The sequence below is a fragment of the Nipponia nippon genome, unplaced genomic scaffold (assembly GCF_047370975.1).
Source record: "Nipponia nippon isolate SJK-2023a ecotype South Korea unplaced genomic scaffold, ASM4737097v1 scaffold_10, whole genome shotgun sequence".
Taxonomy (NCBI): domain Eukaryota; kingdom Metazoa; phylum Chordata; class Aves; order Pelecaniformes; family Threskiornithidae; genus Nipponia; species Nipponia nippon.
The window spans coordinates 1,758,476-1,784,523 of NW_028262291.1; the positions used below are offsets into that span (position 1 = coordinate 1,758,476).

The 26,048-nt window shown below is 56.3% G+C and overlaps 1 protein-coding gene and 1 long non-coding RNA gene across 8 annotated transcripts in view; both read right to left on the bottom strand.

The window, feature by feature from the left end:
- MYRF (myelin regulatory factor) overlaps window positions 1-26,048 on the bottom strand; it is a 68,038-nt gene that overhangs the window by 27,820 nt on the left and 14,170 nt on the right. For 5 of the 7 annotated variants that reach the window (XM_087740540.1, XM_087740523.1, XM_087740509.1 and 2 more), the window contains exons 2-7: window positions 12,236-12,323; window positions 11,084-11,410; window positions 7,452-7,513; window positions 1,696-1,996; window positions 1,039-1,211; window positions 579-702 (exon numbers count right to left, since the gene is read on the bottom strand). In XM_087740540.1, the coding sequence (XP_087596666.1) occupies window positions 579-702; window positions 1,039-1,211; window positions 1,696-1,996; window positions 7,452-7,513; window positions 11,084-11,410; window positions 12,236-12,323 (1,075 nt within the window). The remainder of the gene's footprint in view (window positions 1-578; window positions 703-1,038; window positions 1,212-1,695; window positions 1,997-7,451; window positions 7,514-11,083; window positions 11,411-12,235; window positions 12,324-26,048) is intronic. The other 2 variants (XM_087740555.1, XM_087740532.1) reach the window with 1 other exon arrangement.
- On the bottom strand, window positions 7,937-8,664 carry LOC148057017 (uncharacterized). Its single transcript, XR_015700944.1, has 3 exons — window positions 8,504-8,664; window positions 8,142-8,379; window positions 7,937-8,001 (listed from the first exon to the last, which is right to left on the bottom strand). It is a non-coding gene; the product is annotated as an uncharacterized LOC148057017 (long non-coding RNA).

The following is a 26,048-nucleotide window of genomic DNA, read 5'->3' on the forward strand; positions in this document are numbered from 1 at the left end:
CCTCCTTTCCTCCTCTGCCCATCAACCGCTCCCACTCCTCCTCCTCAGCCTCCCTTTTATGCTGCTCTCAAGCTGTGCTGAAGTGGCTCTAGATTACCTCCAGTCATCCATGCTATGCATTGTCCAGTAAATCCTAATACTTATTTTAAAACCCAGGACCTTGCTAAGCCTGGGCAGGAGGAAAGGGCGCTGCTGGTCCAAACCATGCTCAGGGCAAGGCTGTATTTGCCAATACGACTCTCCACAGCAGACCAAGGTCTGCGTGGCTGCTAAACTGTCACCAAAGCTGCTGAACCGCCTTCTGCTGGCTCCTACAGAGCCAGCCCTATTTCTTAATCCTCCATCAGCCCTGGAGAAGTGCAGAGAAGTAACCTTCCCAATGGCAAAGGTACAGTAAGGAGAGTATCTCCACCACAGTGCAGGCAAGCAGAGATCAGCGGGTGACAGGAGAGGACAAGGGGGAGCCCAGGAAGATCCTTGTCCCATCTTACGAGTGTGATCCCCCCCAACCCCAGTCCCTTGCCACCGATACACGAAAGGCGAACCTGACTTTATTCAAAGGCGGAGGAATTACTCACAGTTCTTTGTAGTTGGCATCGTACAGAGTTGCCCACTTGTTCTGTTGATGTGGCTGCCACTTTATGGACTGGTAGTTGGGATCCAGGTAGGAGCCATTCAAGCTGTCGTTATCTTGAATCAGGCCTGTGGTGAGGGGAAAATACCAATTTCAGTCACTCCGACAGAGTGTCCAGCTGGGTAAGAGCACAAAGAAGCGACTGGTATTGTCTGTGCGGCCAGCCTGAAGCTTGCCTCCCGACTGCCAGGGCACCGCCACGGGCACGAGATCTGGGCCAGGATGAACCCACCGCCCCGCTCTCCTCCTGGGGACCCGGCCGGGGCGAGCCCCACTGGCTGGCACCCTGCGGTGCCCACGTGCCCTCCTCCCAAGCACCCTGGCCCAGCGGGGTGCCCGGGCTTGCAGCAGGGGTTTGCATGCTGGGGTTATTAAGGGGAAGGGGATGGACAAAAACCACATACCTGGTGAGAGCGCTCCCGGCTGGTGCCAGGGAGGCGTTTGGACTCTGTCAGGGTTGAGCGGCACGGACCCCATACCTGGCTCCTGCTTTATCAGCCCGTTGAGCATCTGTGCATTGAGGGTGTTGGGGGGCGACTCGGAGTGTTTCCGCTTCTTGGCAGGGTGCACCGGGAGGCTGCAGGGACCCGCGGGAAAGCAAAGGCTGAGCGGGAAAGCAAGAGGTGGGGAGGTAACAGCCCCAGAGCCCGTGACCGGGAAAAAGCTGGGACCTCACATAAAAACCAAAACCTTCGTGCAGGGAGCCACGGGCTTTCGGTGCTGTCACCACCTTCTCCCCCAAGGCTCTGCCCACCCGCCCCGTGACTGCCAAGCTCTGTGCCATCCGTGCACTGAGCCACATCTTTGCTTTCCTCCTGTCTGTCCCTACCGCCCAGCTCCGAGGCAGGCACTGCAAACCCCTGCCCCACGCTTTGGGTCATCTCCACCTCGATGCCTCCCCAGCTCGCTCCCACAGAACCAGGGCACGCTCCTTAACTGGCAGTTAAACCCCATCATTTGGCTCATGCATTCTGCGAGCCTCCAGCTCCCATTCCCTCATCCCCTCCCTTCCCCAAATCACACAAATAACGCTGAAAAGCCCCAGCGCCCTAAGGCCTTACTCTGCTCCGTGCTGCTGGAGTAGCTGGTGCAGCATCTGCGACTGCTGGGCATGGTGGAGGTCGGCGGGCGCCATGCCCTGCCCGATGCCGTACGGCGGCATCAGGGGCTCAGCCTTCATGTACATGTCCCGCTGCAGGCTGGGGTAGTGAGGGTTGTGCTGCTGCGGGTGCGGGGGCGGTGGCGGGGGACCCTGGAGGTGGGGGGGTGGAGGCGGAGGTGGCGGAGGAGGGTGCTCCAGGCGAGAAGGGGGAGTCATGTGGCACATGTTTTCGGGGGTCATGGTCCGGAGGAGGTGAGGATCTTGAAAGAGAGAAAGAATAATAGGTGTTAGACCAGCAGGTAGGGCCGTGCGCTGTGTCCTAAGCTCAGATCCAGCACAGACAGCGCTCCTCTCCCCCTCAACCATCCCAGCCCTGGTTATCTTCACGAACCCACACCTCCCTGCCTCTTCCGCCCAGCCTTGGCACGGCTGTGGCCCCTCCGCCGCCCCATCTGCCTTGCAATGGCCACCTCGCCCTGCACCGACCTCTCCTCCCAGGTTCCTTAACGGCCCCAGCATCCCACCGGCACCTCCAGGGCTCCCCAGCACGAGAACCAGAGCGGTGCTTCCCTTCTCCTGTCAGCAGCCTTGGCTGTCAACTTCAGACATGGTTTGTCCAAGTGGTATCTACAGAGCAAGGACACGGCAGGGTCCTGGCTGGCCGGCTGATAAAGGGATACACAATGCTACAAAACCAGGCGTCTTGTACCATATATCTTCGGAGAAAAGGGGAGACTGGAAGGGGTAAGTGCCATGGAAGCAGGCAAGGCCCAGCATCTTGAAGCTCAAAGAACCACAACTCAAAGGGCAACCAGGTCCTCAGGCTGAGGGACAACAAGGAAGATTTCCGCAAACATTCCTGATGTTTGCTGAACCCAGGTACCTCGCGTGGATGCTCTGCAGTGAAAGCGTGTCTGTAGGAATTCCCAGGCAGCTTTTGTGTTAGCTTTGTATTTCCCTTCAAACAGAAACTCCATCAACCACAATATTCCTGTCGCACCAAGGAACGGCATGGACCAAGAAAGCACAGCTGGGGGCAAAGGTCCAACAGACAGCAACAGGGTCTGAAGCCTGTGTCTGGAAATGCAGAGCTGGAGAGAAAGCACCTGAACTTTGCCTAATTTTATGGATTTTGGGCATGGCCCAAGGAAAGTGCCCAGCATTATGCTCTTGTCGCAAAGACGACGCACTTCATGATGCCAGAGCTCCTCGTAGCTGTGGGCCACGACACCCTGCCAAGAAACCGGACTCTCACCCACTGACAGCGCCTTGAGAAGCCAAGGGTGGGCTTCATCCCCCAGAGCGCTGCCAGCCGAGAGCTCGGGGTCCCAGCTGGGTGCGTTGCCGCGTCTCCTCTACAGTCCCAGCAGAGAGATGTCCCAAGGATGCCCTCACCCAGCTCGGGCCAGAGGCACCAAAGAAGGTTCGTTAGGTTCGTTTGGTGCCAGAGGCACCAAAGAAGGTGTTAGACTACTACTGTGCAAGGACACTTGCTGTGCTCTTCTCCAACGAGAGCGGAGACAGGCATGGCAACAACTAGAGAAAAGGAGAGACAACTGAATGACCTGAACCCCTCCAACTCATCAGCGTCACCAGCGAGGACTTCTGTGGGGGCATCTGCTTGGTTTTTTTTTAATTTAAACCAGAAGGAGACTTTGATCTCTAAATTTAAATAAACAAAAAGGGACATTCAAATGCGATCCTACCTTTCTCCTCTTCTATTTGGAATTACATACTAAAGCTGTGCCATGATTAGGGTCGATTTGACTATGTCACCATCAAAAGAAATGCTTGGTGTGTGGACCAAATGCAAATCCACCTCCCTTTCTGCAGCTGCTTGGGCCTCCCGCTACCCATAAGCTCGCTGCACAGCAATGCCCGGGCTCAGCTGAGGGCTTTAACTAGAACCAAAACACTTTTGGAGGCTAAGAGCAAAAAGTAAAGGGTGTAAAGTAAAGCAACATGGTTGAATCTCACCCAGCATACCCAGAGAATGACTAGAAATTAGTGATTTGACCAAAGGAAAACATATGAATAATTTTACTAAAGAAAAATACAGGCGCTGGTGCGAAAGTTGGTGCGCTGGCAAGGCTTGAATGGGCTCAGTGCTCAGCTCAGATGGAGCAGAACGCGATTTGTGTGTTCTCTGGACTCGGGTGCTCGTATGACACTGCCGACAGCACCGAGGGACTGGTCAGACCAGTGACCACACCGGTGAAGTGTTAACAGCGGTCTCATCAGAACTCGGCCAGAAGGACAGGATGAAGCGCCTGCTCCAAACTTTCTGGGAATAGTCAGCGTCGGCATCATTTCAGCAGCTGATTTTTATGTTTTAATGCACCCTAAAAAAGAGTGAGCTTGTGCCACGAGCAAGCGGGAGGCAAAGATCTGAGTCTGATGAATTGCAATGACCTCTTATTCCAGCTTCTCTATTCTCACTGCAGAAGCTGTAAAGAGGAGAAAGAAACTGTAAAGAGAAGAAACTTTTCACCTGGAACATTCTTCTTTAGCAAAATCAAACCCTTCCACAGCTAGACCCTGCAAGTGAAGAATCGTAGTGAAAAACTACAGGAAAACTTAAGGAAAACTTAAAACTTAACCAGCTTTAGTGCAAGACGCATGAGAAATGAGCTGCCAAAGACTGTGAGCAGATCTACGCAAGAAAATCTGGGCACAGGAAAATCTCAGCACTCCAGATTTTACATGCGAGAGAGACTTTTCAGAACAGCGCACGCTGAAGCTGTCACGCTGAGAAAAATACGACCTGAAAGAATTTGCAAATTTTCCCATTAAAATCTCCCGGGAAAATGTGAGTGAACATCCTGGCCATAGATGAGTGGGAATCTGAGGCATTAACAGGCAGCTCCCGGAGGAGCGGATAACAGATGCCTCATGTGGAAGTTCAACGTTTCTCCTACGTGGAAGTCCGTCCCTCCCATCCTAGCATTAAAACAGAAGATCTCAACACCGCTCCCAAAGCTTGTACTTGCTCAGATTGCCAGCACGGTCCTTTAATTAACAGCCAAAAGACCAGCTAAACTCACATTACCCTCCTGAGACCTCCCCAGCATCCAGCGCACCAAATCTGTGCCGACAGAGCACCCTCAGGCAGCTTTGGTCAAAGCCTGGTGGCAAGCCAGGTGCTGACGGCCAGCTGAAACACATCACCGAAGAGAAACTGGAACTGAAAAGCCCAGAGAGCCACCAAACGTGCAGCTGAGCCTCAGAAGCTCTTCGCCAGGCTTCCCTGCCTGTGGGAAACGCACAGCCTGGTCCCCAGCCCCGCAAAACAAGCCTCCGCCGACCTTTTCTCCGACAGGACAAAGCTCATCTGTTTTCACAGCCTTTGCCTAACGGCTGGAGGTGTGTCTGCATTAGCCTGCATGTTCGGGTGTCCCCACAGGGTGCCCAGGTCCCTGCAGAAAAGAGGGACTGACTCCTGGGGCGTTTGGCCCTGGGGTATAAGGAAACCAAGGGGTGGGAAGGGACAGTGACTTTGCAGGCGTTTTAAGTGTAAGACAAAGCTTCTTTGCACCCCGCTGTGGATGTCTGATTAACCTAAGCACCAGCAAATTGCAGGAGGGAGAAAATACATCCAGGAACTGTCCAAGCTTGCTACAGGCTGTGGGGATGTGGAGGGGGACAGCAGGGAAGGTATCTGCTGGGGCTTTGCCGGGCTGCTCCCCTCAGCAGGTGCCACCAGCCAGCCTTGAGGCAGACACTGGGCTGGATGGACTTTGATCTCAGAACAACCAGTCAGGGGTTGACTAATGAGGCCAAAGCACTTGACCAGGAATCGGAAAACTCCTTCCGTTGCAAGGTCTGGAAAAGTGAAATGTATTTACGCTGAGCCCTCCTATTGAAGGCTGCCGGGGCAGGGCCGCTTCCACCCATTCTGCTCCCTTCAAAGGCTTTTTGCTACCCACCAAGACCTCCCAGTGCCCTTTTCCAGCATGCATTGAACTGGATTCCTCTGCCCATGCTCACGGGCAGGGTCCTGCTCCTGGGCGAGCCGTCTCCGGGACAGGCCCGCCAAGCGCTAGGGCTCCAGGGAGGAGGGAAGGTCTCCATCCTCAGGAGTCTGGAGATCAGGACCAAAGAGCAGTCTTGCTTTCACGCAACAGCCGGGGCTGGCAGGTGACATCCCTGGGACAGAGGATCTGGCTGCTTTTCAGAGGGGTAGTGATGGTACCGGGCATGACATCCCCCTTACCCAGCCCTGCTCCTGCCGTCCTGACAAGCACTCAACTTCCACCCGCGTAACCTGGAGCAAAGACCGGCGCGGCTCAACAACGCAACCAGCCAGGCAGCTTTGGCACCGCTCAGCCCAGCTGATGGATACAGCTTCCAACACCCTCGGAACAACCCTCAGAGACCAAGCCCTCACAGAAGGACAGCCGCTTCAGGGCTGGGAGAGGAGCCTCGCGTCCTCCCCTGTGAAACACTGCAAGAAATGTGTCTTTACGACATCTTAAGTGAACGTCCTGACCCTGCAGCATGGTCAGCCTTGGCACGGGTGGCTCGGGTACAAGCTGGGAGACCTTGTGGCAGCTTTCAAGCCACGACCCATGCGCGAGTGTCTGAGAACATGCCCTCGCGGCAGACGCTGCATCTTCACCGTGTCCACAGCACATCGCAATTTCCACAGGCTTCTAACCAGGGTGGGGATGGGGCTGACGCGTTTGCCAAATGCAAGACCCATGCTCTCTGCTCCCAGCTCCGGGGAAAAACCAGGTCCAGGGAATCTGGTCCTTCCCTCGCGAGGAAGGAGCTGCTTTGCGGGCGCTCTCCGGAGCCTCCTCTCCTCCCCAAGCAGAGGTGCTGCTGCTCTGCCAGCACGTCAAAGCAGCTCTCCCCATGGTGAGCAACCCGGCCTCTTTGTTATATTTAAGGAAGGGCCAGGAGGAATTCCAGGGATTTTTTTTAGCAAGATAAACAGAACTCTTGACCTCTTCCATCAAAAAAAAAAAAAAGAGCAGGCGCTGTTCCTGGTGGGGACTGGGCTGGAGCCTGGAGAAGAGGGTGCTGCTGCCGAGGGGGAAGGGAGACCAGAAGCAACCTTCCTTCCTCACCAAGGAGTTTCTTCCACCAAAGAGCAGTGAAGGTCACCAGAGGAACCAAATAAGGCTCGGTGGCTTCCCCAGAGGGAGCCAGGAGGGCCCGGCGGTGACCCTACCTGCACCTGGGGGGACCCAGCTCTCTCCGCCCTTTGCAGGGGGAGCAGAAGAGCCCTGGGATCAGCTGGCCCCACTGGAGGGGAGGGAAGGGCTGGGAAGGAACTTACTGCTGAACGGTGGGTTCATTTCTGTCTCCCCGAGCCGGGCTCCATTTCAGGGACGCGCTCGCACTCCTTGCCTTTGGCTCACCCGGGGCGGAGGGCAGGACGAGGAGGCTCGCCGGCTCCGCATCCCACCCTGCCCAGGGACGAGCCACACCGCCGATCTCTCCCCGTCTAAGTGGATTCCCACCTTGCCTCCTCTCCTGTTCCCTCTCGCGCTCACTCTCCCCCCTTGCAAAGACTAGCAGCAGAACAATAGGCGAAAGTCTAGGGATATTTACTAACTGATAATCTCCCCACGTATTGCAGCCGCCTGTTTTCTCCCGTCTGATAAAGATTGCAGAGCCAACCACTTCCACAGAACAAAGAGGGGGAGGATGTTGGGTCTGGGGTTTGGATTATTATTTCCCCCCACCCCCTCTCTTTTAAGCACTTACCATTCACCTGCTGAGGGGAGTAGGCTTCTGACCCAGAGTCCGGGGGAGAGTCAGGTAAAGTGCTGCAGAGCAATGGGGAAAGAGAAGGGAAGGTCATTTTAAACCAGCTTCCAGCACAACCAATAGGTCCAGTTTGACCAAAGCACCCTCCAGGCTCCGGTTGGAAATCCCAGCTGCGCCCGCAGCAGATCCGCGTCACCCTGAGCGTGTCCGGCTGATGAGCTCGGGACTGCCATGGCTGTCCCTGCTACCCCGCTCCCCACAGTGGCTCCCTGGACCTCAGGAGCAGGGACAGACATTTTGTTGACCTGCCACTGAGACCTCCAGTTAAAAGAAGGCAAAGAGAAATTTATCTGTTCCCCAGAGAAAGCCTGTGTGCTTCACCATGGGTAAATGGGAGGCTCCGGGGGAGCTGGGCTGGGACCCGGGATCTGATGCCCACGGGATGGATTCTGCCTTGCGACCTGTACGAACCTGAGCACCACCACAGCTGCTGGCTGTATCACCCTGGCTCTATTCCGACATCACCAGGAGCAGGATTTGGCCCTGACTGCAAAATGCAACCAAATAAAAGGGGGAGCTCTCAGCTGCCTTCTCCAGCACGCCCACGGCTCGCGGACGGCAGGACGGAGGACCAGCCCTGATGCGCTGCAGGGAGCCGGTCAGCTCCTGCAGCCTTCCTTGTTGTACCTCGAGGCAGCACAGACCCCAGGGAGCTGGGCTCTTCAGCCATTTCCAAAGCACCTCCTTGGAAATCCATTTGAACCAGTTTTTCTTTTTCCTTTTCGCAGCCCCTCCTCAACACGCATCCCACTGCAGCAGAAGCTTGAGCCTCACACATCTTCAGGCCAGGGTGAAATTTCCACCACCCTGGTGCACAAGGAAAGGACTTGCCTGTCTCAGACTCTGGTTCTTCTCTGAAAACACTCTGGAGATCAAGGGCACGGAAAAAGCTGAGGCCCTGCTCCCAGCCGGACTGAGCCATGGCCACTGCGGTGGCTCTGGTGGCTGGAGCAGCCGTTGCCTATGCTCTAGAGAAAGGCTCATTTCACCTCAGCGTTTGCAGTGTGCTCTGTCCTGTGGAGATCTTTGGCAGGGAGATCTCTCGTCTGCCCATTCGTATCTGCTCCAACACCGGTGACACACAGCCTCAGCAAGCCCCAGCAGGTTTCAGCAGCCCAGCACCTCGGCAAAGTCTGCTCCATCCGAGACAAACACGGCTGTTTTCCTCCCCATCTCCTGACACCTCGTTCCTCGTCCAAGTGGCTTTTCAATGGGGATCCTTTTCCATTCCCCTATCTTACACCATCAGCTTTGTAGCTGCAAAATAATCCCAGACAAACCAGTGCTTCTTGGACGAAAGCTGGCCAAAAAGCAAACTTAAGCCCTTAGGGCTGCAGCAAGGAAAGGTGTGGTACACCGCACACACGCCTCCCCGAAACTCTGCTCCTGACAGCACCCACAACTACAGCGGCAAACCAGGACACCCACCAGGACCTTCCTGCACCAGAGGAGCCCAGGACCCAGTAAATGGGTTGGTTCTCCATGGTAAGCGGTACGCAGCAGCAGCTGGAGAGGGATGAGGTAGGGTAACCCCAATAAAGAGCCCTCACCATGCTTCCCTCGTCCTCCGCCTTCACTTGCAGCACCTTTCCACCGCTCTCCTCCTATGCTTGGTCTGGAGCATCTATCACCAGCTTTATTTCCAGACTCCTTGGCACGCTGGCTGTGACTTCACACTATATTTCCTATGAATTTATCAGGATTTGTGCCTCAGCAAGCCAAGTTTTTGGCCAATAACAAAAGGGCCCAGGACAATTCAGGGAATCCTAGAGGCTGGCTTGCAGCAGAAAGGTAGACACTGCAGAATTCACACATGGAAGTAGTGTGGATGTGCCCAGTGCAAGGGAAGGGTTTGTTGGTATCCAACACATGAGACGGGGCATGTTCTCCTACAGGAACAGCCTAGGACAAGGGGGAAGAGTCATTCTGGGATGCTGAAGAAATGCTGCCATCAAAGCTCAGCCAGTTCATCTGCTCATCCTGGTGTTCACCACCAGCACATCCAAACCAAGGTCTCCACCTCTAAGAGCAAGCTCTGATCCTTACTCACGACCTCTCACATCCTGGAGAATGCCAGATGCACGCAGAAGAAAGGGACACGACAAGGCATCACGTCATGCTTTTGGGCACGGTTCCCCCTAAGCTGTGTGTAGCCTTCTGGATACGCAGCAAGGGAGAACTCCCGGTCTGGGAATAAAATAAGGGTAGCTTATCTCTTTCTGGAAGATCTTTCCAAGTTCATCCAAAGGGCCAAAGTCATCCCAGTGGAGCTGCATTACAGCTGAATCATTGGTTCGGTGCGCTGGAGGCTTCCAAACCTGGGAATCGCCACGCCGTAGTTGCTGGCAACACTAGAGGGCACAAGGCAGAGGGAGAAAAGCCAGACAGGGGCTTGCAGAGATGAGCAGTGCCGGGGCTGTCCTGGCCTCCTTGTCCCTTCCATCCACCATCTCCACTGGAGAAGGCACAGAGTGGCTGTGCAGGGAGCACATCAAGGTCACCCATTACCTGTCCTACAGAGACAGGCTGGACCATGGCACAGCTCCTCGTGGTACGACTACTGCCAACTGCCAAGGCCTCCCGCTGATGGACATGCTGCTGCACACTTTGATTTTCATCTGTCCAGCTTCAGATCATCCTCTTGTTGCCTTCCCCTATGACCGGGGGAGAGCAGCGTGGACCAGAGAGGTGCATGAGGAGGAAGAGAGCAGACATGTCCTTCCCTTTGGGTCTCCAGGCAGCAAAGCTTTATGCACGCCAGCTCCTCTCCCCCATACCACCGTAGGGCCATACCCTCTCAGCGTGCCACGCCTGCCAAAGCACTCTCTACTGACACGGTAGATTTGGCCACTGCAGATGGGTGCTGCCATGTCGCTGCGCTCTCCCAGCCTGCCAGTTCCGGGCAAGGCCATCCCAGAGAGCAGGAACCACGTCTTTTCTCCTCCCAGGACTAATTGTTCAGTTGAGTCCATCAGCAATACTAAAGCCCGGTCATCCTCTTCCCCTTCACCAGGTCTGCATGCAGAGCTCGTTGCAAAGGAGTACAAATCCAGCTCAGATGACATCTTTTACTTCTCTGGAGCGGAGTATCTACAACATCAGGCCAAGAAGAGTACAGCTCTGCCCAATTTAGTTAACATCTTCCCTTGGGATAGTCACGGGAACATCCTGGAGACTGAATTTTGTCGTGTTCAAATTTATTCTGTCTCTCTTCCTTCTTAAAAAAAATGCAATGCTACAATATTCTCCCATCGCCCACTTGTAGATGTGCAGCATAGATATCCTGGGCACGCAGAGCCGCTGGCTCTACCACCACCCGCAGACGTAGGGGATGTTACTGATCCCCTCTGACTCAATGCATACAGACAAGCTCTACCAACCAACCTTTCAGGGAACTTCAGGACCTACACTGGTAAAAAAGCTTCTCTCTGCGAGGCAAGGGCTTAATTCAGACTGATGCTGCCAGCGGTTAAGGCACTGTGGGACCAACTACACCAACCCTCCAGGCCCCACCAGCCTGGAGGAGCACCCACCGTTTGCCCTTGTTCTGCCACCCCGACCCCACTTACCCAGGTGCGTAGGAGGCCTTGGGCTCTGATTTGATTGGAGGGACCACGTTGTTCAGGCAGTGGCCGCCAAGGTAGCCCTTGGGCACCACCATGCCATTGTTGTTATTGCAGTTGAGGTGAGCACCGTAGCCAGGTCCACAAGGGTTGGCCAGAAGAGGACCATGCCGGATTGGGATCTGGCTGCCCGGGGGAGGAAGGTGGAGGGAACCGCTGGAAGCGGGGTTGGTCACATTGGCGATGGAGCTGGCAAGAGGCGTGTTGATGGTGGTTGAGCTGGAGGGCTGGGGGTGTGCATAGCTGGCTGAAGCAGGGATGTCAGGGAAACAGCTGAGAGAGAGAAGGGGACAACCTCAGCAGAGGGACAGGTAGAGGGTACCTTCTGCCCACCCCTCCCCTCCCCAGCCATGCAGCAATGGGGACAGAGCCACTCGGGTGCTCTGGGACACCCAGAAAACAGCGGAACAGGCAGCATTGTGGTGGCACCAGCAGGAACGTACAGGGAGGCAGGTCGGTCACCCGGGTCGGTGGGACTGATGCAACCCCAAGGGTGCAAAATCCACCTGTGGAGCTGTAAAGGCCAGAAGCGCCCAGGACACCAACCTCAAAGCTTGTGAAGACAGCAGGATCCACTTACCGTGCTTCAGCTCACAGCCTAGCACAGGGAAGCCGCTTTGTCACGTCAGCCCCAAAGATCCCGCTCCCACCCTGTGGCCCAGATCGCCCTGGCTGCTACCCCGGTCTGCTCCCCCCCTCTGCGCCAGTGTCGGCGCACGCAGGGAGACCCTTCCCTTCTCCACGCTCGTGTTGTGCTGGGGATTTAATCTTCCCCACTGAGCTGCTAGCGCTTGCTTTCCCATTGCTTAAATTAAGGAAAAGTCTTCTGCGGTGCCCTCAGAAGAGGGAAGAGAGGGGACAGAAGAGACGGGGGAAATTCAAAGCCAAGAAGCCAGGAAGAGACAGGAGGAAGAACTGGAAATTAATAAGGGAGCAAAGAGCAATAAAGGAGGACTCTAGGAGGGACAGAGGCGCAGTCAGGGTGCACAGTGATTTTTAAATGATTCCTCAAATTGCAGGGCTGGAAATTGCTCAACATCTCTGCACAGAAAACAATAGCGAACACTGTTCCTGCCGCAGAGCAAGGGAAGCACTTACATATCTGGTGAGTCCTCCTTGCTGATGTACTCTTCCAGGATGCTAGTGTCGATGTTAGATGGTTCCAGAGCTCCATTAATGTCGTGGCCTGCGAGGGGAGAGGAGGGTGAAGCATGAGCCATGAGAAGGACGGGAAAGGCCCCTGCTTTGCAGGTCAGAAACACCACCAGACCTTTGCAGAGTCAAGAAACCCATCTGAGAAGATCAGCAGATCCTTCAGTTTGAGGACTGCCATCTGTCCGTACCCATCTGCATCCCAGTGTAAAACCAGACAGAGATGGGGCACGTGGGACAAGCCAGGGTGGTGACACTCCCGGGGAAGCTGGACACACGGGTGGGGTTTGCAAGCCACGCTCCGGCTTTGGGACACACGGACTTCCCGGGGCCAAGCTGAGGACACATGGGAGAAGGGAGATCATGGGGTCAGGCCTGAGCTATGCAAGACACATGGCTCCACAGAGCAGGAGAGCCAGGTCTTGCCCAACCACCACCACCAACTTGGCGCTGACGTGGCTTGCAACAGCTTTGTCAGCGAAGCTGCAAGAGCCGCTGGCCTCGCCGGGGCTGACGGAGGGGCTCCCCTTTGCAGGCCACGGGAGAGAGCAATCCCTGCGGAGGCAGGGCTGTAAGCGTGGGCTCGGGGTGCTCTGGGAAAGCTGGTTTTCTTCCCTTTGGACCCTTGCCTCCGCTTTGCAGAACGCGCTGGAATTTCTCCGCTGCTGCCATGACAGCTCTGGATCAGCTCCCAAGCCCGCTGGAGCCCTCCTCCCTCTCCGGTGGACTTTCCTCTCCTTCCTCCCAGAGGGCTCCTCCTCCCCACTCCTGTTCTGGGGCAGCTGGGCCAGGTTTTGTTGACAGAAAGTGCTTTCTTTATCTGTCTCTCTGAAGTGGGAGTCTGCAGCCCTCTGGGGTCGATGCCAGCCCTCGGTGCCAAAGACACTGCCAAGAAAGTGGAAGAGAAGGCCCAGCTCCCCCCACCTCCCCGAGCTCAGATAACGAAGACGGCCCTTCCCGAAAGACCCGGGCAGCTCCACGTTAAAGCACGACGTCCCTTGCCCAGGAGAGGACCCTGACCCCCGCCTCCCTCCCGCAGAGCATGGGGAAAGGTCAGCCGCTGAACCGCAAAACCCAGAGCCGGGGGGTTGCAGCCCACCCCCGGCCAATTGCAGCTCTCCCCTCTGCAAATCCCTTTCATACCAAGACAAGCAAATCGGCAGAAATAAATCCAGCTAGGAATTCTGCCAAACGGACAGGGTGTGTGCGCGCGGATGGAGGGATCTCTCCCTTAGTAACCCTGGCTGGAGGGAAAAAACCTGGGTAGCCGTTCACTTGCGAGACACCTAACCCTTTGTGCACCACGCGCCTCCGCGGCAGAGCCCGGGGCCGCGGTGGAGAAGGTGGTGATGCTCTCCCATGCGAACTCTTGCTACGAAAGGATGCACGTGGAGCAGGGACACACGATGCTGCTGCCAGGCTAGCATCGTGGCAAGAAGAGGACAGGGCAGGCAGAGCTGGTGAGGTCCTGAGCTGTGCCAGCACCTCGCTTGTACAGTTGCAGACCCCAGGTCAGCACAGGGGTACTCCTTTGGGACAGCCACATCCCTCCTGAAGTTGCACTGACATGGTAGCAACCACGTTTTGAGTTATGGTTGACTGGAAGAGCTCACCGATGGCCAGCACCATGGGTGCTTGTGTCCCTCGCTCATCCCCGAGGACCTCTGCTATAGCCTGCTCCCGACACTTCACCACGCGTGGCTCTACCGAGGCAACTCTTCCACAAGCAGCCACTCCTCGGCCACGGTGACCCCTTAAGATCGGCTGAAACCCTTCTGCCACAGGGTGAGCACTACCCCCTTCTCCACCGCCTCGCTCTTGGCCAAAGAGACCGCGTTATAAATCACACAATGTGTTTGGCAAATATCTACCACAAAAGCTATCGGAAAACTTCTCTTCATCCCAAGTTCCAGGGTTGGGACCCAGGTTCAAAGAAGGAAAAAAGGCGCTTTACCAATTTTGCTCCCTTTCCACAAGCTACTGAGCCTGTCCAAGAAAAGTTCTAACCCCAGTGTGCTTCCCTCACACCTCCAAACTCCAAGAGCTTCTCCATGGTGGAAGAGGACCCCAGAACCTATCCAGAAAGGACAGGAGGCTCTCAATAAAGCTCTGCTGAGCTTTCCTATTTCTTTGCTACCTTGTCTGAAAAGTCACCTTCAGGAGCCCTCAGCTGAGACCCAGGCGAAGGGTGAGATAAGCGCCGTGACGCGAGAGGTGTGTCAGCTGCGCCGCTGCGGAGGTGTTAGCGATGCGATAACGGCCGCGGCGGGGTCTGGCTGCACATGTGCGACGGGAAGGGGCTGCCCACTAAAACGAAAGGATTTTCCTCTGCTCGGGGACAGAGGCACTCGCACCAGCTACGACGAAACGGGGATGTCAAGGCAGTGGGTCTTGTTGGCAAACCTGCACAAGGAACATCCCACCGCCCATAGCTTCCACGCAGGCGGGGCTCTTACCAAAAGCCAGCTTAGGTGATTAATTAAAAGCTAATACTTCTCCGCAGTCACGAGCTCCTAACGACACTAACAACGCTCCCTCCCCCTCCAAAGTGGGGATTAGGAGGAAGCAGGAAGCCACCGAGGAGGGACCCTGGGAAGCTTGACATCCACACGGCTCGGCACGAGACGGACTCCCGCACCTCCTCGTTCCAGCAAAAGAGAGACAGAGGAGCCCAGGGAAGCTCCGAGTTCCCCCGTGCTGCCGGCGTTCACCCTCTCCCTGTGGAAGAACAGCAGCAATCCCCACGTAGCATCTCCTGTCTACAGCCTTGCCCTCGCACCAGCGCCTGCTCCAAGGAATACGCGAGAGCTCTTGTCACCTGTAACCCCCCTGATGTCCCCGGAGCTCAGCGGGATGGATTCTGCCTTCCATCCCAGAGCAGCAAGGCGGGAGAGGTGCCACAGGCACCCGCAGAGCTGCCCAAAGAACACCGTCTTGCAAACCAGCTCATTAGTGCTCTCTGCACACAACGAACATCCCAGGACCAAGTAATTCAGCCGCTTCTAACAGGCTGACCTCCCTGTACAGACATGAAGGCTCCTCAGCCCAAACTCTTCCCAGACAACCTTCCATTTCACAACTCCTTCAGTCGATGCTGCTGCAAAGAAACTCCCAAACCTGCCAGGTCCCTGTGTGCTGCCCTCCCCTTGGCCCCTGCATCGCCACCCTGCGCTCACACCATGTCACCCCTCCATCTGCTCCAGTTTCTAACCCTTCCCTTGCAAAAGGGTTGAGGAGATTCCCAAAAAGTAAACTTTGCCTGAAGAACAAGAAGATGTTAAACCCGCAGCACCCTCCTCACGAGCGGAGCCGGGCGAGCAGAGGCCCCCGTACGTGTGAGAATGTCAGGAATCCCAATGTTTGGACTGGTTTTCTCTGCCTTCCCCAAACCTCCAAACACGATCGACATCCAAACAGAGGTGCTTCCACCGTCTCCTCCGGGCCCCTGCTCCGACGGCGTGGGTCTGACACCCTCTCGGCTCAAGAACTTGCTCCCCGTCCCATTTTCAGGTGCTCCGCTGCATCCCGCTTCCCATCAGAGATGGGCACGCGGCCACGGGGCTCTGAAAGAGTTAACGGCGCCTGGCCCCCGCGAGTCGTCATATTTACAGGTCTGGGAGATTAAAACCAGAATTTACCTCGAGTGATAGGCTGATAAGTTTATGGTATTTCTATTTATAACAGTCCCTCCCCCACCTATTCTTGCTCTGTTGCCTGTCTTCTAATCACCCATAATCCCGCCTGGGTCACCTGGGGGTGGGAGGAAGGGAGAGAGCTGAAGAACTTCATCCTGGGATCTGCTAACAAGAACCAGATGTGGGAACCTGGAGATGACAACGAGGTCAACCGTTTTCAGGGGCTGGGGAACATCAGGCCAGGGTGCGGGGACACCAGTGACGAGGAGGAAGAGAAGGGGCTGTGCCAAGCCCAGAGCCTCCCCGTGGCACCAAAGCCACGTACTGGAAGGTGAATTTTTGTTCTGGATTTCAGGGACCCACTGGGGGTTTGCAGGCTTGAATGAAGCACCGTGCTCCAACCCGAGTGCTGCGAAAGCCGGTGAGAAGGGGGCTGCAATTAAGACGAACGAAAAGCCATACACCCTGGTAAGCCTGCCTGCAGCACATTTCCATTCCCTGTCATCCCAGGCCTGCCTGGTTCCCAAAACAGACAGGTACGAGTGATGATCTCCACCACGGGCTGCTCTGAAAGTCAGGCTGTTTCTCCAAAACACTTGCCTGAAGTGCAGCAGACGTCACCGGCTGTAGCACTGCCCTGCGGTCACTTCAGACAGGACAAGGAGGGCTCCAGCGGCACCACGGCAGCCAAACCTCCCGCCCCGCTGCTGGCACGGCCAGGACGGGGGCAAGCGTCCGTGGTCCCAGGGTTTTGGAGGAGCACTGCTGCGCTGCCATCAATTTGAGCGACACGCCGGGCAGTGCCTGGTGTGCAGCACAGCCAGGAGAGGGAGCAGCCTGCAGGGGATGGTGGCACCGGCCCTTTGCTTGGAAGTCCTTGACCTACAGACGGGCCAGGTCCATTACCCTGCTGTGTGCAAACCTTCACCTGAAACCCGGCGCGAAGGGCACGCGGCTCGCTCAGGTCCATAGCAGGCCGGGGAGCCGTCAGATACGGCACAGTGGAGAGAGGAGGCTCGTGGATGTGGTGCTGGTGGTACGGCGCAGGCGGCTGGAGAGCCCATGGCTTTTGGGATGGTCCTTCAGCTGGTCACTGCAACCAGCAAAGCACATCCACCTGCCCGAGGACCTCCGCTTGGTGCCCTCCCGACACGAAGCACAGGAGGGCAGGGTGCTATGGGGAAACTGAGGCACAGAGCAGCCTGGTGACAAAATCACTGCTCAACAGTGAGGCAACAGCAAACTATCCAGCGGGTGCACGGTGGCACAGGACCAGGAAAGCCCAGGAGCTCCTGGCTACCGGTCCCACACGGCGAGGTGCAGCATTCCCTCTCGCAGCAGCTCTCCAGCATGCACTGGAGCGGGTGCCGAGCGTTGGTGGGATACAGAGCTGCACGGGACAAATGCAGCCAGTCTCTGCAAACGCTGCTGGGCAGGAAGGCCCACGGCACGACGTTACCCGCGATGCTCAGCAGCAGCACGCCACGCCGGGGTGGCCGGTGCCGCAGCGAGGTGCAGAGCCCCAGCGCGGCCCTGAGCACGTTCCTGCAGCAGTGCTGGAGGGGTTGTGCAATCGGCAGCCCGGGCTGCCTCATCGGCACATTCCCGGGGCCTCACGCTGCTCAGCACCCCCTTCTGCTTCCTCCCCTGTTTATCCTTCGGCCCTGGCGGATTGGCTGCTGGCCTGGCCGCGAGCAGGAGGAATCCGTGCCATGGCTGGCTAACCAAACACCGCCTAAGCCCGGGGAGCTGCGGGGCCGGTGCTTGGCTTCAGACCCGCTTCGCCATCAGCAGGAGCCCGGTTGGCTCTGCCACATGGGGCGAAGCCCGAAGAGCACCGCGAGCCGGGGATGGCATCCCTCCCACGCCTGCCCTGCCTGCAGTGGGACACAGCAAAATCCTGTCCCTCCCCAAAGACCTGGGCTACGCATCTGCCAGGCGGGGAGCGCCAGCCGCAGGGCCAGAGCTCCCTCTGTAAGGGACAGCGGGACGATCTCCCCATTGCTCCACGTGCCCAACCCCGGGGTACATGGAGGGGTAGAAACATCCCCTCCGGCGGGAGGGACCGCAACCCTGCAGCCCCTGCCTCCCCCCAGATACCGGCCCAGCATTCCTCCTTAATTAATGCTCTTTATTACCTGACTGTAACGATAACCAGTCACTCCCAGCATAAGTGGCTCCTGTAACCCGAGTGGGACGCCAAGCCAGACCACTCCCCCATCTCCCCCAAAGCGCTCTCGGGACCACCCCAGAGCGAAGCCCTGGCTGTCCGAGGCACCGAAAGGGGCCCCCAGGCCCCCTCCCTGAACCACAGCATGGGGTGAGCCCCTCCTCGCACCAACCCCTCTATCGTCTTCCTTCGGCCCCTCCAGGACAGCCCGCTGGGGTCGGCACGGGCTGCCAGCGCGGGAAACTTTTACCTGGTGTCAACATGGGCAACTGGTTGACTTCAGGAGCCTTCACTTGCTCTGACGCTGATGGAGCTACGCGGAGCTATGCCGGCTGGTTACTCGCTCCTAAATATCGTCCTTGAGCAGTTTCAGTCGCATTAGGACAGCCTTCTCCCGCACAGCATGTGCCTCTTCCCATCACAAAAGGTAGGGCTGTCCCAGTCAATGCAGAGGTACAGCCACCACCCCGTGTCCCATCCTGGGGACGTTCCCTCGTCAGCCCATCACCAAGGACAGCCCTGCCCCTCCAAAGCGACGGGGCAGCTCATGCATCCCCCGTTCACGCCAGAGCAGAAAACCCAAGATCCAAAGTCACACCAGAAACACAGCTAAGGCTGAGCTCTGGGAGTCTGTGGGACAAGATCCTGGGGAAAACACCAAACTCAGGGCTAAAGAGATGGGGGTTCATGAGAATTTGGGCATTATCCAGAACATGTGGGCTCCAGGGAGCCTAATTTGTGTGTGTGTGCAGGAGAAACTACCATGTTCCCATGCCAGCGAGGGTGGGATGCGGAGAACGTGGTGCATCAGAAGGAATGGAGATACGGGACAGGCAGGATTTAGCCAAGACCCCAGCTTTACCAGAGTGGGTAAAAAGTGTTACAGGGTCTCGAGTGGCCAGGAAGACCCTGGACCAACCTGGCTGAACCGTGAACCAGCACCAGTGGCAAAACACTCAGAGTAATGAACCGCACCGGGAAGGGGTACAACCAAACCATCGCCAGCCTGCAGCCCGGCGTCCAGAGTCAGCAGCACCATCCACAGCAGCATCCCCACGTCCCCTGGAAAACTCCCTTCTGCTCTCACGCAGGCCCACGACTCCTTAGCTTACATGCACAGACGAATATATCTGACAAAAGTGCCGTTGGCTAAGCGGGAAAGGGCCCCTAACCGTTTAACGTGCCCTGGCTCAGGCCCATAGCAACCCTCGCTCCCGTACCTGCTGCATAGCGTGGCTATTCCTGACACGTTAGCAGGATACGAGGGGGATACGAGCCAGTATATATACCCTGTATAGGTGTATATATAGAGACATAACGCCCTCTCTCCATCTCCCAGGCCTCGGGGAGGACGAGGTGTATGGCGAGAGACATCCCAAGCCAGAATAAGCGTGAGGAGCCAGAGGAAATCATCCTGCTGTGCCACAGCAGGGCACGGGCACATCCCTCCGGGAGCCCTGCGGGAAAAGGCGGGCAGCTCCGTGCAGGAGAGATGACCGAGCGCCATCCTCCCTCCCCAACCTTCCTGAGCTCTCCTCTTTCTTCTCCCTCCTTCCTCCTGCCTTCTCTGGCCTCCCCGCCAGCCACCGCTCAGCACCTGCACCTCTTCCAGCCCCTCTCAGATTTCCCCATCTCCCCTCGTCCCTTCCCTCCCAGAGCCGTTATCCCTCCGGACCCTCCCGAGTCCCTTCTTCTCCTTCCGGCTCTCCACCCTTGTCCTGGCCTCTCCTCCGCCCTTGCCAGCTGTGAACCTTGGCATGGATAGAGCCATTGTCCTCCGGGCATCGGGGCCGAGGAGGAGGAGGGGAAGGTGTGAGAGGGGACACAGTGGAGCGTTTGTGCGTGTCCCCGCAGCCGTCAATGCCCTGCTTGTCCATTCATGCACTAAGATGGCAGGAACAGCAGCACCCACACAAGCGTCGCCATTTGGCGGGGTCCAAGGTGCCTGCCCAGGGGGGCACATTGCCCTGTTTGTTTGGAGTCCCGCGGAGGCAGAAGACAACGCCTTTATCTCCCTCGCTGGCCTGAGGGTGTTGGAGGGCTGGCAGCGGGGACAACAGGACCAGAGAAGGCCACTTCATCTGGCGTTTCCCGAGCCCAGGACTGACGGGGAGGTATGGCTGCACAAGGCCGGCTCTGCCACGCTCACACCTCCATTCCCCAGCCCCGGAGGAAGACAGGAATGGGGGGAGGCTTTTCAGCACAGCCTCCGGGTCCCTCCTGCCGAGGCTCCTCCGTGCCGGTGGGCTCGCCCGACCCGAGGCAGAGCAGCACCACGTGCCCAGCTCCTCCAGCCGTGCCCTGAGCGGGGTTACAGCCCGCGGGCCGCCCCGCTTCACCGGGCTTTACTGGGCTGCGGGTAAAGGACTGGACAGTAAAAAAGCAGACGTAAGCCAAAGCTTCTACGCTTGCATTCTCCTCTCTGTGGCCCACTAACTTCACCCAGATTGCAAGTTTTGGGGGACAGCAGTGACCTTTTTCTATAGGGTAACACCTATGTGCATGAGCTCCCTGCCACCATCGTGGCAGTGAAGGTCCAGCACATCTCTTTTCGCTATCAGCATAAACTTTCTTCGGTGGGAATTATTACCAGAGCATATCAGCAACACAAGAAAAAAATAATAATATTTATTACCAGCTACGTACCGGCATTGAGTAGAGACTATGACCCAGCTGCGCAGAGCCTTGCCACGCTTGGCGGTGACCGGGAGAGGCAATAAAGACTCAGGGAGGCACAGGGACTTGACGAGGCTGACGGCTGAGCAATGTCACTGCTGCTCACACAGTCCCCGGACACTGACCTTGCTGCATGGCCACCAACACTGCCCGGCCTGGGGCTCCTGGAAAAGCTCTTTGGAAACTCAGAGATCCAGGAGCCACTCCAGACACCACTTTCAGCCCAATTCTGGAGACATACACACCACACGCATGGGGGACTCGGGACCTGGAGCTGCGCTGCCTCTCCTGGAAACCCCCCAGCACAAAACAATCCTTAGGCAAGAAGATTAATAATCAAACAGCAACAGAATACAAACCTACAGGCAGCCAAGCATTGCCTGGAACACCACGTCCAGATCGAGCGTCTCGTTCCTCCCTTCTAACTGGGAGGCAACAAGGTCTCTCCTGTCCAGGCTGGACAGCCTCCAGAGGAGGCTGGGTGTAAGAAAGCAGAGCGATTTATCTAGATGGGACTTTTGCCAGGGCTTGGGGAGGGCCATCACTATTTTTTCTGCAACCAACACTGGTCTTCCACAAGCAGGAGTGTCAGGTCATCGGGCTTTTCCTTCTTCTCACACGGCTGGGACGTGCAACCACACAGCACTTGCTCTCAGTGCTACGTTACAATAGCTTTTGCTCCAGAATTGACTCCTGCAAAAATCACAAAGGGCACCAAAAGCTTCTCACGTCGTTGGGTTTCCTCTACCATCGCTGCAGTAAACCCTCATCTACCTCTGCTACACACGTGGCACAAACCTCCCAAGACCCAAAGCCGCTTCCCAGGATCTAAGAGCAGAGCAACACGACCAGAAGTCAGGCACACAGGTACAGGGCAGTCATTTCTTTCCCCGAGGAGGAAACAAGGAGGAGATCCAACAAATCCTACTTCAGAGGTCTAAGCCTTACTTGTGGAGCATCAACAGTGTGTTTGCGGGTAGTCCCGCAGCCGGCGGGCTACCAGCACGCTGGGCTAGACAGCAGCCTTGGGCTTGTGGAAATGGCCCAGCGAGAACCCTCCTGCTCTGCCGCTTGGCTTCTCTTCAGGGTTGGTTCATGAGCTGATGTGCCCCACTTGGGAGTTCTTGCCCTCCTTGTGCTCCTCAGAGAGAGGGAAGGACCCACAGACACAGCGGACACTATTCCTCTCTGATTTCACCCATCTAAAGACAATACCAACCATTATATCCCCGAATCACGCAGACCACAGGATTTTACTCAGGGTGTCCCCCACCAAACCCAGAGGTTCTCCCTGTAGAGGACACATCCTTTGGACAGACGCAATTCTGAATTAGGCTTCAGCTGATTAATTCATCTCCTGAGGAAGGGGCCACACCAACCCATCTCCACCCTTCAGTTCCTCACCTTAGTTTGCACGATGTATCTCCATACCCTGAACTACCAGACTAAAGAGCCCTCTGCTCAAAGAAAGCTGCTTTTCAACAAGGTGTTTGTGGACTCGGTCACCTTCGTGCTTTGCCTTTTCCTGAGCTGAGCTTCTCTAGCCACCCACATTAAATAACAAGTAGCGATGCCATTAAAATAATTATTTTAAAAAAAAAATCCCTAGGGATTACTGCCATGCCGGCGATTTCCATACAGGCTTCAGCCTGAAACGGAGGTTTCTTTTTTTTTTTTTTTTTTTTTAAAAATTGTTGTTTGCATTTTCTGACTAATTGTGAGCTGTCTCCTGCACCGGAACATAGTTCCCGCACCAGGGATTTAGCAAACAGTTACCAGACAATACAAATCAGATACCAAGCGTGCTGCTTGGATCCCATCCACCCTGCAAGCTCTCTGTGTGTCCTGGGTCTCACTTCAAAGCAGCGGGCTGTCTGGAGCGGTACAAACCAAGAGGGAAGGTGCCTGGCACGCTGCTCGAGGACGCCGGGTAGGGAGGGCAGCACACGGAGGAGAGGATGAGGAGGTCACCCTGGGACCGGGGAGGTGGGAGGCACCGACTGCATGCATTCCCGCGGGCAGAACAGCTCTTGATGCGCAGAACAAGTCTTCTCCACGCATTAGACGAGCAGAGGCAAATATTGGAGCTGAAATAAGGGTGAGATGTGCCCGAAGCGAGATAAACCTCAGGGCAGCACTGCCTGAGCTGCGGGCGCAGAAACGCGAGGGATGGATGACGACGGGTAAGACCTTCTCACAAAGGACTGAGCGCAGAAGAGACGTACGAGGAAGGTCAGGGACCTGTGAGCCTTCTCCTGGTACCTGGCCCGGGCGCCATCCCTCCTCTGCTCCCTCCATCTCCCTCCAGCGCAGAGGACAACAGGCAGCGACTGCTGCTGCTTCCCGGCACCGCTCGCCCAGCTCCGGCCACCAGCGCAGGAATCACACGCTGCTGCTGTTTTAAAGCACCTGCGGGGGAAAGCAGCGTGTAGGTCCTGAGCGAACAAGTCTGTCCTGCTGCCAGCCAGAACTGTGACAAAGAGCCGAGTTATGAGGGAAGAGTGGGAAGGCAAGGAAATTACACAAATTGGATGAGTCATTAGATCAATAGATTAAAAGACCTCTTAGAGCCTTCTGTCCAGGCCAGCATAAGGTCGTTCATTCCCAGCTCGCTCCTTGGGGCTCTGCCCCGTGTGTCTAGACTTTCATCGCTTCCATTCGGGAGACGATGCTGCAGCCCTGCACGCCTCCGAGACCGGCTGCCCTCCTCGGAGCCCGACCTGAATGCTCCCTTTCTTATCTCCACCCGCCGCTGGTGCCCCTCGTGCTAAACAGCACAAGGATTTCACAGCGGGGCCATTCGCCATCTTCTAACCACAACTGCTCCCGGGCCAACTCCTCCGGTCCTGGCGACCATCAGCCTGACATTATCTGTCCCCAGCCTGCGCCCAACGATCCCCGTGCTATTGCTTCCCATGGCCACCCCAGCATCAGTCGCAGCCGGGAGCAGGGAGGCTGCCTCTCTCCCTTTGAATATCTATGTTTGGAATTATTTTTCCCCAGATGCATCTTCTTTTGCTTTCCCTGAAAACGAGGGCCGCAGCTCCAGCCGGGCCAAACCACAGCAGTTTGGCTGACTTCATCGGAAGCCTGGCCTTCTGCAAAATCCACTTTTCATCTTCTCACTCAACGCTCGTGCTACCGGCAGCCTCTTTAGATTGCCAAAAACACTCGTTATGGAGGTGCCGCCGTAACAACGCGCTCCGAGGTCTGCCGGGCTAGGTGTTGTCAACTCAAATATCAGCCAGATGGGCCCTGCCCTGCAGCATTCACAGCCTTGAATTTCTCCAGCGCGTTTCACTTAATGCCGAACGACATCCCGATTAGAAACTCCCCCCGCGTGGACCTGACAGGGAGAACACGAGCGAGATCAAACACGGTGTCACCGACGGAGCTAAACTGCAGCTGCTAATACAGGGATATGGAAGAGCAGAGGGGTTCCTAGCAGAGACCCCCAGGGCCTGGTACATGGCTCAAAGCCATTCACCATTTTTTATTGCTGTTCTCCACTGGCAAAGTTGGAAGGTGGCACACATATCGGTGGAATAGCAAAGAAAGGGAAAAAAAATACTCACAAAGCATCTTGAATCCCCTGGTAAGGGACAGCAATCTGTCTGCCGCGTAATAACAAAGCAAAAGGCAGGGCAATCACCTGAAAATAGCATGTACAGGCTGGGAAACTGTTGGAAAAAAAAAAGACTAAATGAAAGGCTCCGGTTTTCCGAACTTTTTTGCAAGCCCTCGACACAACGTCGCCGCTCTGACAGCGACTGCAGAGTTCCCCAGGCACGAGGGGACTACGGAGCAGAAGACAGAGAAATGGTCCTGGCTTTTCTGGAATCGGTGGCCCACCTCTATTTGTCTGGAAGAGGGCATGGCAATACCAAAGAGACTTTAGAAAAGGTTGAAATAACGCGGCTCGGGATGCATAAGAAGCCTTTCAAAAGTCCCTGTCTGCTCTGTGTATTACCAGGAGGGTGAGCAGTGGTGGAGTCCTCACGTAGATGAACTCGGATTGGAGAAAGCAGCCTGCTGGGAGGGAGTTTCGGTCTTGCGAGGAGGATATGGCCATCGGAGCGCAAGATTTGACAGCGTCAGCCATGAAATAAGACGTTGCTCCTAGCAGGGAGCAACAGCTTTCCCAGGGAGGTAAAACATGCAGGTCAGGGACCATCTGCTCCTCCATGCTTGCAAAGCACGGCCACAGCGGGCCCAGAGGCTTCGTGTCTGACTGCAATAAATATGAATATTAACTTTACCGGTCACCATCTTTTGGAAACTATAAAAAACTACTCTCAAAGAGATGCTCTAGGACCGATTCTACCTCTCGGATATCTTGGAGGCCCCTTCTACTTGTAGAGCCCACAGTGCTCTGAATCCGACACAACACAGAGGCAGCAGGCAGCATCTCAACAGGTACGAGAAGCTCAGGGAGACAAACCAAACTTTCGCAGCACAGAAAACCACAACCATGGCCTGCTCACCGCTCAACTGTCCTTCAGCTTCTCCACATCATTGAGCTATGGATAAAGGTTTCAGAGGTAACTCAGTGATTAGAAGCTGATTTAGGATTTTCAGCAGTTCAGGAACACTTTTGACAATATTTTCCTATTTCCTTATCCCCACTGCAGTTCACTGATCATAGAATCACAGAATCGTTAAGGTTGGAAAAGACCCTTAAGATGATTGAGTCCAACCGCTAACCCAAGGCTGCCAAGGCCACCACTAAACCATGTCCCTAAGCACCACATCTCCCCGGCTTTTAAATACCCCCAGGGATGGAGACTCAAGCCCTTCCCTGGGCAGCCTGGGCCAGGGCCTGACAGCCCTTGCAGTGAAGGAATTTTTCCTAATATCCAACCCAAACCTGCCCTGGCGCAGCTTGAGGCCGTTCCCTCTTGTCCCATCGCTTGTTCCTGGGGAGAAGAGACCGACCCCCCCCGGCTCCAGCCTCCTTTCAGGCAGTTGCAGAGAGCGATGAGGGCTCCCCTCAGCCTCCTCTTCTCCAGGCTGAGCCCCCCCAGCCGCTCCTCCCCAGCCTTGGGCTCCAGCCCCTGCCCCAGCCTCGCTGCCCTGCTCTGGCCACGCTCCAGCCCCTCCATGGCCTTCGTGGGGTGAGGGGCCCAGCGCTGAGCACAGCACTCGAGGGGCGGCCTCACCAGTGCCCAGCACAGGGGGACCATCCCTGCCCTGCTCCTGCTGGCCACACCATTCCTAATATACGCCAGGATGCCATTGGCCCTCTTGGCCACCTGGGCACACTGCTGGCTCATGTTCA